Raw genomic sequence first — 13,302 nt, 5'->3', positions numbered from 1 at the left:
AGACACTGAAATAGTGTCATTCATGGTGAATTCTAGAACACTGCAGATCTGTGGAATCCTACTGCCAAGCAGAAGAGTTCAGAAAACAAAAGATAGATCTCAGGAACCCCTTTATGGTCAAAGTATAGACATTCAATTAATGAGTGAAATATAGTTATAGAAATAGTTTGGCTGTATGTAGGCTTGGGTGTGTGCACTGGGGATTTTGAGGCTTCCCCATTTCTCCATATGTCTGCAATGCCAAGAACATCTGAACATTCTACCAAAAATAGAAAGTAAAGAGATATGTTTTACAGGAAGGCTAGCAATATAAACCAGATGAGAGTCCAACCATTTACAGAAAGGGAGATTCAGGAGGGAGGAGAGCAGAGCTGGTACCTGCCTCCATTGGTATACTTGTGTCAAGGTAGAAGAATTGGAGGGAGTAATCCTGGAGTAAAAGATGGAGGGGGAAAGTGGTGATGGATTTGGAATGACAGAGAATGGGAACAAAGTCTCTCCCAGGTTATTCTGGTTCCAGAAGCTGCAGATATAGAAGCAGCCAAGGGCTCACTTTGGGTCAGCAAAAAGAATAATGTCATGCATGAATTATGGATGGGGCATAGTTCAAAATTTATGAGAAAAAGCAAAATGTTGTGTAGGTCTGGCAGAAGTTTTGGGAACACCAATTTTCCCTCCTTCATTTGATGTCCCCTGCCCAGTGCTCCTTGTAGGAAGGGAGGGATAAAAATTTAGTAAAATAACCCTATCTCTCATGAAGAACATGTATATTTTCCAGAGATGAAAACTGGATCATGAAAGGATATTTCTAGGTATACTGAGCGTTACATTCTCAACTGTTTTGATGTCCTGCTGTAGGATGTTGCAACAGGAATCACACAACAGTTTTCTATATATCCTGAAAAGAAATGTGGTTTTCAACACATGACATGTTAAAGCAATTCCGAGCACTCTACAGCCCTTTTCTTGGGCTACCCAAGTATGCTAGTATTATCATTCACTGGTACAGTCTTTCAGCCTTTGTTGTTAATAGACCACACTTGTAGCCAAGACATGAAAAAGCAGGAAGGGAAAGCTTTTGTCGAAACACGCAGGCATTTAACTCTCAAAAATCCTTATCCATAATAGCTTTTCATTGTGGAATGCTTCAGCTGTCGGAATAGGACTTCATTGGAGAATGGAGGAAAACTACAACTCAGAAAATATTCTAACAGAATAAGGGAAACATGGATGAAGAGACTTATTCACAAGATAATTGTTTTTTCCAGACCGATTTTCTCTACAGCTCATCACTAAAACACTGAAAATTCTTACAAAAACCAATGCCTGTTTGCTCTGAGACTGTGTTTAACTCAAGAACCTAAACAAAGAGCAAGCCTGGTTGTGTTGTGAATGCTCCTGAAGAGGAGAGGGGAAAGGGGGGTGGGGAAGCATCTTTCTTTCAGAAAAAAGAAAAATCAGAATGCAGTGATGGGCTGAGGAAGGATGCAAGAATCAAGATGTTTGGTGGAGGGATCTCTTGCCACATGGTCCACACAGGATGGGGAAGGATGTGAAAATGAAGGAAAAAAGGAGCTAAGATCCATAGAACAGGAGAAACGCAGGTTGGTATTTTTCCCTAAACTGCTCCCCGCCCCCCAATGTATAGATTTATTTTTTTTGCTGAATTTCCTCTAGGTTACTGCTGCTCCCCTCTGGCCAAAGAGGCAGGGCACTAAGTACCGGCGCTGGAGGCAGCAGGTCATGGCTCCCTGTTGCCAGAATCGTCACCATAACAATTGAGGTTGGCAGAATATTGTGAGACGACTGAGCTAAGAATTACTGATAGTAAAACTAAAATAGTAATTTTCGGAAATAATATAACCAAGCATAAATGGACTATTCAAGGACACAAAACAGAACAAAGTTCATCCTTCAGATATCTGGGTATAAACCTACAGTCTACCTTAATATAGCAGGCCAAGGCAAAACTTATCACAGCACGAAGCACAATAGACATCTTATTAAAATTTTATTACTTAATGGGCCACCAGCTAGTTGCACCAGCTCTTAAAATATTCCAGAACAAGGTAATTGGCCAACTTCTCTATGGGGCAGAAACATGGGAATGGAATTTGAGTCTGGTAGAACAGCTAGAAACTATTCCGAACAAATTTCTGAGGAAGATCCTGGGTCTTCCCCAGGTTACCTCAGCTACACTTTTAAGGTTGGAGGTGGGTCTACCTGCCATTTTCACAAGGATTGATCTCAGATTGCTAATTTATTACAAAAAAAAAAATCTCTGAGAACCACTAAGTCAAGTTCTGTTATTGGCATCTTGTGAAGGGTAATAAATGGACCAATTTATTAACTCCCAGTTTACAATTATATTCTCTGCCATCAACTGAGACAGCTAAACCATGGGAAACCAATAAAATTTGTGAGTGGTTTAAAATGGATGCTCTCCAAGATATCGAAAGGGCTACTGGCTAGAAATTGTCAATGTGGTATCCTACATCCAAGAAAAATAAAATCTATTCCCAATATCTAGCTCAGGGGTGTTCAACTCTAGTACCCCAGATGTTCATGGACTATGATTCCCATAAGTCCCTGCCAGCATGGCCAATTGGCTGATGGGAATTGTAGTCCATGAACATCTGGAGTGCCATAGATTCACCACCACTGCTCTAATGCCACCTTAAGAAAGGCATTTACTAGCCTTCACTTTCAATCCTTTCTCCCTGAACATCTCCACAGTAGATACCAGAAGCTTTCAGAGGACCAACATTTTTGCCCTTGTGGTGTTGGCCAATCAGAAGATCTGGCCCACTATGTCTTATAAGAACATAAGAACAAGTCAGCTGGATCAGACCACAGTCCATCTAGTCCAGCTCTCTGCTACTCACAGTGGCCAACCACTGTGGCCTTTGGGAGCTCACATGCAGGATGTGAAAGCAATTGCCTTCTGCGGCTGTTGCTCCTGAGCACCTGGTCTGTTAAGGCATTTGCAATCTCAGATCAAGGGGGATCAACATTGGTAGCCATAGATTGACTTCTCCTCCATAAATCTGTACAAGCCCCCTTTTAAAGCTATCCAGGTTAGTGGCCATCACCACCTCCCGTGGCAGCATATTCCAAACACCAATCACACCATTGCGTGAAGAAATGTTTCCTTTTATTAGTCCTAATTCTTCCCCCCAGCATTTTCGATGAATGCCCCCTGGTTCTAGTATTGTGAGAAAGAGAGAAAAAATTCTCTCTGTCAACATTTTCTACCCCATGCATAATTTTATAGACTTCAATCATATCCCCCCTCAGACGTCTCCTCTCCAAACTAAAGAGTCCCAAACGCTGCAGCCTCTCCTCATAAGGAAGGTGCTCCAGTCCCTCAATCATCCTCATTGCTCTTCTCTGCACTTTTTCTATCTCTTCGATATCCTTTTTGAGACGTGGCGACCAGAACTGAACACAGTACTCCAAATGACCTCCCAGTTGTAGAGGTCGGACTCATCCACCAGGGTGATGAGGAAACCTTCAACTGGCTCCTCCTGCAGCCCCTTCAGCTCCAGCATCAGAGCCTTCTGCTGGCTGCTCACCTGCTGCTGGGCCATGGCAGAGGCGGCGGCCAAGGAGGAGCTGGCTGAGCTGCCCGACCACTGTCCAGATGGGCTTTATACTATTTTTAGAGCCAAAACTGTTCAAGAAGTATAGACACTTGCTTTTAATCTCTTCTTTATGAGCATTAGTTTCATGTTTGATGGAACTATTACTACCCTCAGGGAATTATACATTTATTCCATTTATATGGAATCATACACGCTCAAGTGAAATGCAAGAATTCACGGGAGAAGGGAAACTGCATCCCAACTGGTTCTCACTTCCTCTTGCACACCCCCACCCTGTTTCCACTGCCTTTCCTTACCTCTCCCTGCTGCTGCCCATCCTCTCCCTCCCTGTTGGCATTTCCTTCTCCTCCCCCCATTGCCACCAGTGCTTTCTGCTCCCTCCCCGCAACCACCCTGCTGTTGCTTTCTCCCCCTCCTGTGGGCTACTGTATTTTTTTTCAAATACCTGAATGTATGGAGTTGCTAGGCAACTTTATAATGCCTGCTGTGATCTTCAGAGACCTCAACCTATGCTGGAATTTTTTTGAAGTTGTGATTGTACTCTCAAGTCCACACACTGCTTCTCTTTTTGAAGGAATTATTTTGTGGAGTTTTCTGCAAACCTGGGACTTTCCTCAGCTTTGTAAACACATCCCTGCTTTCTGTACTTGGTCCCATTGTGCCCCTTTTTTGTTTTTTTGGTCCTGCATGCACATATGCACCTTGTTGTCATGGCAATGCTCATTATGGCAACCACTGCAGATGCCTACTTCCAACACAAGAGGGTAGAAGAGTCCCATTATACCAAGGTCAATGGTGTTTTCTCTCCCAATGGTTTCAAAATAAAGGAAATAGCATTTAGCTAAGATTAAATTATTGTCAAGAGAACACATGTAGTTTTCCATGCAGGATTTTCATTGCCAGCTCACAGTACTAAACATTAAAGGACTGATATGAATTAATTCCTAGATTATAGTGCAGACTTATACAGAGTTACTCCAGTCTAAGCCCCCTGATTTCAGTAGACCTAGACTGGAATAACTCTGCTGAGGACTGAACTGTAATTATTTCTTATATTGTCGAAGGCTTTCATGGCCGGATTCAACTGGTTCTGGAGGTCACTGTGAGAAACAGACTTTTCTCTGTGATACACCTCTGAAGATGCCAGCCACAGATGCAGGCGAAACGTTAGGAACAAAATCCACAAGACCATGGCCACACAGCCCAGAAAACCCTCCAGAACAGTATTTCTTATATACTTTCCCACAAAATTGTAACAGAATATTGTTAAGGTACAGATTTGTTTGCTGTTTTTTTCCTTTTAGAACCAAAGCTCTTCCTCTTATAAACACCTTACGCTCCAGTTTTGACATTTTGTTGAAATGCTTCTGTCTAATAGTAATTGCAAAGATTCCAAGCCACCTTCTCTCACTCTCATCTGAAGACAACTTGAACAGCTGGCATTCTTAGAACTCAGTTACCCTGATCCATACAATATTTAATGGCAAATGAAGTGAATGCTATGTGAATGTGGAATGGCAACAGTACAACTCAATGTGTGCCATCTTATCATAAGACATAGCAGTTCCTGTTAGTTCTCCCAAACCGTGGGACTATGCTCCTCCGGTGCTTGCTTGAGGACTTTCTCAATAGCTGCTTGACCCTGAAAACAGCCTTCCAAAACAAGTCAGGGAGCTCCTATCTCTCCTGCAGTTTTGCAAGGGTTGTTAAGAGAACATCTAGAGTTTCTTGATGGCTTCCTCAGTCTATTGGTTCTTAAGGACATGGGACTCTTATGGATGTCATTTATAAGGTTTCTATTGGCAGCTTCAATAGGTTGATGTCTTAAGATTTGTGTTTTATATGGTTTTTAATCTATGACGTGCCTTGTATCCTAACTGTTCAGAAGACAGATAAACTTGTGAATGATCATTATAAACAAATAAATAAACGTTGTTTTTTTAAAAGCCTCTTATTTTATTGAACCTTCTTTTGGTCTTCTACTTGTTTTAGGCTTGCCCGGACATATTTGAACAGGCTAATTGCTTCACATTCCAAAGTGATAACTCCCTTTCCTGAGGCCCAAGTGCTAATGGCCAGCTGCAGAAAATTTCCTGTTGCCCCTGGTAGAATGAATTGCTGTGTCATTCAGCAGGGAGGGGGGCAATGGTCAGAGTAAACCTTCCTGCATTCTAAATGGGTGAAGATTAATACCAATGTGGGGTATGAGGGGAAGGAATTAGGACCAATGTGTACTCCTGGAAAAGCCTTAGTGCAGGTTTGAGGGCACTATCTAGACCTTTGGACAAGGGAGGGCTAGATTGCTCAGGCCCATCTGGATAGGGTTGAGCCAGGAAGGTAAACTCTTGAATTTATGTCTTGTGCCTGAACCTGTTGCTAGAAGTCTGCAGTTATTTCCCTGGCTGAGGGAGTAGGAGTTTTGTTCTTTTGTTTCCCAGTTTTTCATTTTACTTGCATTACTTGGTACTTGTTTTAAATAAACTTTTCAACCTTTTCCAGTTTGTTCTTTGCTTCCATACCAGTGCCTTGGTGTGTTAGTGTCAACCTGCTACCAATTAAGCCCTAGCTACTCTTGCAGGGCTGGAGGGAGACTCTGATTGGGGCTGGGCTAGAGTTTTGGCAACCAGGAGTTCCTTTTGGTTTAGAAGAATTTCCTGAAAGCTTTTATTTCAGTGCTTAAAGTGCAGAAGTGCTTAAAACTGAGCAGATCATAGAACCCAATCACACACAGAATTAAGGAATGCATCCAGAAGCACATTTGACCTCCCCTGAAGCAATAACATCTCATGTCCAATTGAAAGGGGGGGGGTAATTAACCCTAATTACAGACATAAGTTACTGCATGCAATTCTACCTGTAGACTTTCTGCATCCAGGCTTGACTGCTCCTCCAGGGCAACATCAAAGAAGAGTTTGTTGATTATATGTCTTTTGCTAACCTAAATGCAAAATAGAAAAAACAAAGACATAATTGTGAATTGAAATCATAAAACAATGGGTAGCTAAGTGCAGAACTTCTCCAAGTGCAAGGAAGGATAAAATTCAATATGTGCCACCTTATTGAAAGGCAAGGCAAAGATTGACTTTTCAGAAGATATATAAAAACTAAAGTTCCCTGGATGTAAAATAAGAAAGCCTGATTTTATAGTAGAGGATTTGCAAGAATGACAATCATTTGGTAGATCACGCACAGAAAGGGATATTAATGTATCCTGTCTAGCGTGCTGAAGTGACACTCGATAGCAGATGATATCTTTCACATGGCTAATACTATTATGAAACCCTTTGGCTCATCATTCCACTAAGAGACTTTCCAAATTTGCAGCCATCATTCCAACACAGAGCTTGGAATTTTGACAACAACAAAAAAAACCCCCAAAGCACCTTGGAAATGAGTGCAGTTTGTTCTTTGGCAGCTTCAGCTCAGCAGCTGAGGCTGAGCTCATGCTGTGCCAAATCCAACTACATGCTGCTTGCTTTATGAAAAAAAATCATTGAAATTGAATTTGATAGTTCTCCCCACCTCCCCCATGCAGCTACAGCTTTGTGTTTTAAGTATTATATACAGTCATGACACTAGCTAATTGCATAGTTACTGCTACATAAGATGTTATTTTGTTATAACTCCATGGTAACGGAGATGCAAGACGCTGTGAAGAACAGAGAGAATCAACAAGTCAGAAGAGCAGTAAGGGGCAAGACCTGGCAAGGACTGAAAGAGACAGGAGCAAAGCAAAAAGGCCACGTGCAGCCTGGCACCTGCAAGCTCAGATTTCCTGGCAATTCGATATGGCAAAGAAATCTGAAAAAGCTAACACTAAAGACTCAGCTACAATTTTTACTACATCAATAGAGCTACTACATTATGGTCACTAGCCCAAGAGCTCACCTAAGTATACACAAGTCTTTCATGTAAACAATGCACACCTTACTTTCTCTAAGATTTGTGTTGTTATATCCTGATACACATTTTATGCTTGAGGGAGATAATTAGCTATAGCTAGATTTCTGTACTATTTTAACTCATAAGCAAAATTACTTATGATTACAAGCATGAATGACACCATAACGATTCTATGATATGGGTCACCACAGTCACAGATATCTGAAGCGGAATTTATACCTGGAGCCAGCCACTGTCCACTCAACTACACAAGCAATATAAACGTACAGCACTGTCATAAAGCAGTTTATATGCTTAAAAGTCTCTTCAGATTTACCTGAATTCTGCACTGTGGGCATGTCCGACTTGGGGCAGTGTCAAACCACTGGATGAGGCTAAAGGATCAAAAGACTGGATATAAGTTAGGTCAGATATATAAAAAAAGAAATGTAAGAGCTTACTTTAATATTGAGCAATAAAGACAATTCAACATATCACTGCAACACGCAGCTCTATTTTTTCATTCCCACACAATTTACTATACAGATTAAAAGAAAGATTTAGCTACCCTGCTTTAATATTGCTTCCAGACTCTTAGATGAACGTCTTAAAAAGGCCTACGATAAGCATCTGTGACACAGCAACATGAAAAATAATAAATGACTGACACAGTGAAGGAGGAGTTGCAAACTCATTTCACAGAGATCAATATGTACTGTTACTATTGCTAGTAGTATTTCCATTTTTATCCCACTCTTCCCAACAAGATTGGGCTTAGAGCAGCTAACAATATTCGATATAGAATAAAATGGAGCACACAAGCCAATACAACCAATGTAAAACTATAAAACCAGAGATTGACAATACATCTACAACACTAAAGGGGTACAAAAGCAGCAGCAGTAATTAGGTATAATAGCATAAGAGAAACAGTGCATAAACAAGCAGCCGGGGAGAGTCCAGCAGGGAAGCCAACTGATGTACAGCAGTCACTGCCCTCATCCACAGGCCCAGTGGAGCATCTCTGTCTTACAGGTCTTGCAAAACTGAGCTAAGTCCTGCAGGGCCCAAGTCTCACTTGAAAGACAGTTCCACCAGGCTGGTGCCAGGATTTTAAAAGTCCTGGCTCTTGTTGAGGACAGCTGGCTATGAAACATGAAAAAAAGATTATAAATAGCTTCTCTGCATTCCTTCCATACTACCACAACCGATATTCCCCCTCTTGCATGGGAAGAGATCGAAACACTCGCCCCAGACCGAAAATGCTGGAGAGCACTTGTTGCCAGATATGCTATTAGAATGATGGATTTGTTGTTGATGATGATTTCTTTATTTAATTCACATCTCATAGTTTCTGACAAGTCGGGCTCAGAGGGCCTTACAACATTAAAATTACAATTAAAACCCGCACTAGATAAAAAACATAAAGGTGCCCCAACAGTTGCAAAAATGGGGGGGGGGGATCAGAGGAGAAGGAGAAACAACTACTTAATGATAAAGAATGCAAACTTAAAAATTTAATAATAATAAAAAAGAACAAAAGAGAAGGGGAAGGAAGGCAGAGCAGGGAGGCCAGCTAAAAGAAAACTGTTGCTGTCCTCAACTGTAGGCCTGGTGGAATATCTCTGTATTACTGACCCTGTGGAATTGCATCAGATCCTGCAGAGCCTGGGTCTCACTTGTTAGAGAGTTCAATCAGGTTTGGGTCAGAGCCAGAAAGGCCCAAGCACTGGTCAAGGACAGCTGGATGTTCTTTGGGCCAGGGACTACCACTAGGTTGGCTCCAGCTAAGCGAAACACTGGGAGGGGGGCAGTATCAGGAGAGGCAGTCCTGCAGATATGAAGATCCCAGACCTTTTAGAGCCTTAAAGATCAAAGCAAAAACCTTGAATGTGATTCAGTATTCCATCTGGGAATACTGCAACTGGCAAGGTGCTAGTAGGCTATGTGCTCTCCAAGGGATCCTCAAAAGGACCTGCATTCTGGCCAGCTGGGAGTTTCCAGAGCAGTCTCAAGTGTAGCCCTGCATAGAGCGTGCTGTAGTAGTCTAACCTGGAGGTAACTGTTGCATGGATCACAGTGGTAAGATTTGGGCGAACTAGATAGTGGACCAGTTGCTGGATCTGGCGCAGATGGAAAAACACCATCCTGGTTGCCTTAGTGACCTGTGCCTCCACTGATAATGAGGCATCCAATGTATTGATTCTACGCAGACTAGAGCTCCCATATCTCTGTTTTGATCAGTATTTTCTTTTTCTGTAGTGGGGTGTTTAAGAACATCTCCTAATTAGGACCACAACTCTGATCATCTTGCCCTAATCCTAGAGGACATATTCTCGCTTTCATGTCTGTATTTTTTTGATCATCACTCCCCACCCCCATGTCAGGCACGCAAAAAGCATGTCTCAATGCCTTTGATAATCCTTGGTTTTCAGGATATAGCAAGATTGCACAGAACAAAACAAGTATAATGGCACCAAGCATTATTTCAGTGTGAGGAAAAAACATGAGGAAAAACAGCAACAGTACTTCTTCAAGGACATTGCTCCACCACTCTTACCATCTTGTTATACTCACCACAAATGGTGAAAAGTGTGCCCACAGTGAATAGCAGCCACATCCCTCTCATTGTCAAAAAAGTCAGAACAAATGGTACAGTGGGCACGAATAGGCATCCTTTTCAACTGCAAAATCAAAGACAATACCACAGTACAATGACTGAATTACTCTCTGTAGAAGGAAACCCAACCTTGGAATGGTTGCCACTCAATAACAGAACAGAAGAATAAGAGTATACCTCCATACTAATCCTCCTCCTCTGCATACCACTTGATACATCTGATCAATATAAACAATAGAGTCTATATTAACGTTTCAGCATTCTGCAGATGAAGTAACAGGAGACCCAGTACAGGTGGCAAAATTCCCATAGAAGACATGCACAACCCCACACAATACAAACCCATGTGTTTTTTTCCCCATGAGGATGGGAGGTTCCTCCAATTTTATCTACTAATGTTTTTCTATCCCATTCCTGCTCCAAGTAGCAGAGTACATCATCTCATTTTCCCCTTTCATCATAACCCTGTTAACAAGGTTAGGTTGAATGACATGGCTTGAGCCCAGTGAGCTTTCAGTCCAATTTTTGCTTGGTACCCAAACCAACACAACCACAAGCCAAGAGTATTCCCTATAAAAAGAACTCTTGCCTATCCAAAAGAGGACAATCAGCCCCGCAGAAACCTTCCCTCCTCAGAGTCTTCTGTTGCCTTTGGAGCCCTTCCACTACCACAGCCAGTCACTGAAGTGGGGGAAACATTTACTGCAAGATTAACAGAGATACTCAACATTGCATGGCCACCTTATCTACACATTAATCATGAGTTACTCACTGTGAGGTGTACCTTAAAACTTGCATACGAAGAAGTCAAGCATTTCCCATCTTTACACCCTTATCCCAGGCAGAACTTCGCGTGCTGATATCGACCTGTTAAGCAGCTACGCAAGGCAGAGGCTGCTCCTCCTCGCAGTAACCACAAGCCAAACTCCCTCGTGTCCCAAACAGCAGCACGTAAGAATCGATTCCAGGCTCAACCCCACTTAGCACTGTGAAGCTCCCAAGCCTCGCTTGATTACCGGATTCAAATTCGGTTCCTTTTTCAGCTCTTTCCGGCAGAGACAGGAAGTGACGCTACAGTGAAAAGCGCCCCAGTCGCGGGCGGAAGGCAAAGTTCCGTTCCTTCGGGGACGGCAGTCCAAAGGGCGAGGGTAAAGACAAGTTGGCGTTGGGGGAACGTCGAGTCTCTTCCGGGATTTTAGAAAGCAATAATATCATTATTATCCTCAGTATTTTGTGTGTGTGTGTGTGTAGGCAGCGGTCATATGTTTGCGTACTCTGGAAATGAGCCTCCTTCCCTTTTTCTGGAAGAGGAGCAGCCCAATTCTCCCTAGAAAGACAGGAGACGTTAGGAGGCAGGGATTTAAAAGTCAATCAGCGGAAATTCTTCGGACGGGGGAAGCAGTCAAGCAAAGGGAATGTGAGAGAAAGCAACATTTGTAATAGGTTTTGTAACCCGCGGGGTGCTGGTTGTGACCGAACAGATTACGCTCCTTTTGCAAAACGCCTCCCCAGGAACTGTCTTACTGAGCAGGCTTTAATTTCAGTGGGATGTGAGGACAGGATCAGCTGAACGTCGTATGAGACGTGATTGAAGGGCGTGGAGAGGCTCTTGTTTGTTCCTTATATATCAGTTGTCCTTATGCCTGACCTGGGGTGGGGTGGGTCTCTTTACAAAACAAAATGTGCACCTCTGAAGGGAGCATTTTCTCCCTGGAATTCTGCAGATTTTCTCTTCTGCCCAGCTTTGAGGATTTGAATAAAAAGAGATGAGAGCTGACACTGTGAAACTTGTACACGGGGTGAAAAACAATGTTCCTTTCAGATTACTATTCTGAACTGGATCATGTAATTTATTGTCAGCCTGTTTCTGAATAAAGCAACAGAAAAATGGGTGCTTCATAGAGCTGATTTCAGTCTGTCTATGAATGATCTCTAAAGGGCTCAGCGGTACTGTGGCCTTTTTAAATAGCTCCACTTTTTTCTTCAGCATGTTCCTTTTTGTCCCCACCCCCTTTTAAAAAGGAATGTTGGTGATATAGCGATTCAGTGTTAATCACCAACCTTGGGATGTGTTGGATTGCTATGGTGCTATATTGCAAATCTCAGAATGTTAAAAAATGGGGCAAAAAAGAATGCACTGCAGAAAAAGGTGTGTGTGTAGCGGGGAAGCAGACCTTTTGGAAGTGCTCCAGACATTTTAAGCAGCACACTGCAAGCAATTCAGAAGCACAAGGAAAAACTGGAAATGAGAGACAGTAGTTTTAATCAAGAATGGCTTGACCCTGGGGGTACCAATAGAGTGGAAGGTAAGAATAATCTATCAGCAGCTGGGAGACAAAACGATTGTGTCTGAAATTGCATTAAAAATTTGTTAGCAACTGGCTGCTAAAATGGGTTATAAGGGCAGTTTTAAAGGGACCTAACAGACTTGAAGAAAAGCATGGGAAATTACGGCTCTGGAAATGGAACATTTGTGAACTTGCAGGGAGTACAGAGTTGAGATAAGTTGGTACTAGGTAGGGAATGTTGTTAAGAGCTTGAGAAGAACTCTACTGGATTGGACCAGTGGTCCATCTAGTGTAGGATCCTGTTTTACTGTCTTTGAATATGGAGGTTCCCTTACTATGGCTAGTAGCTATTGATGGATTTATCCTCCATGGTTCTACCTAGCCTCCTTTCAAGGCCATATGTGCTTGTAGCCACTAGCAGTTAATTCCACAATTTAATTAATTGTTGGATAAAGAAGTGTTTCTTTGCCTGCTGCTCAAATTCTCTCCCCCCCCCCCACTTTATTATCCACTTACATTTCTTTTCCAGAACCTGTGTGCTCCTTTCTGTGCACTTCATTTGGGCAAACCTTCTACTTTTTGAATGAAGCCTTTTTGCATTTTATGGTTTCCTTATGTTGGGATATTAACCACACAGGCATCTTTTTAGACTTAGGGGTGCCTTTCTTGACTTGAGGTATACAGTCCATCTGTGCCACTATTAGTACAATTTTAGATAGCTTCTAGGCATCCTGGAGGGATTTGACTTGCTTCACTTTTTACTATTCCCCTCATTTTTTGCCGAGTTCCCCCTTTTGAAATGTAAAGTGACTGTTTTTTAGACTTTGGGGTATCATTCTAGTGGCATGGATCCTAAAAGTAATGGTATCATGGTCACTGTTCCAAGTCAGTGCAACAGCATCTAAAT

The 13,302-nt window shown here is 42.3% G+C and overlaps 1 protein-coding gene across 2 annotated transcripts in view; it reads right to left on the bottom strand.

Annotated features, from left to right (window-relative positions):
- The window catches only part of LOC125429949 (TRAF interacting protein), a 39,735-nt gene extending 28,498 nt beyond the window's left edge, over positions 1-11,237 (bottom strand). The window contains exons 1-4 of one of the 2 annotated variants that reach the window (XM_048491563.1): positions 10,880-11,237; positions 10,065-10,171; positions 7,825-7,882; positions 6,460-6,543 (exon numbers count right to left, since the gene is read on the bottom strand). In XM_048491563.1, the coding sequence (XP_048347520.1) occupies positions 6,460-6,543; positions 7,825-7,882; positions 10,065-10,162 (240 nt within the window). In that variant the 5' untranslated portion in view covers positions 10,163-10,171; positions 10,880-11,237. The remainder of the gene's footprint in view (positions 1-6,459; positions 6,544-7,824; positions 7,883-10,064; positions 10,172-10,879) is intronic. The other variant, XM_048491562.1, reaches the window with a different exon arrangement.
- Positions 11,238-13,302: the final 2,065 nt, after the last annotated feature.

This window comes from Sphaerodactylus townsendi, linkage group LG03 (genome assembly GCF_021028975.2).
Source record: "Sphaerodactylus townsendi isolate TG3544 linkage group LG03, MPM_Stown_v2.3, whole genome shotgun sequence".
Lineage (NCBI taxonomy): Eukaryota > Metazoa > Chordata > Lepidosauria > Squamata > Sphaerodactylidae > Sphaerodactylus > Sphaerodactylus townsendi.
Note: the sequence above shows the minus strand (reverse complement) of the source record. Positions and strands in the feature narration are given on the sequence as shown.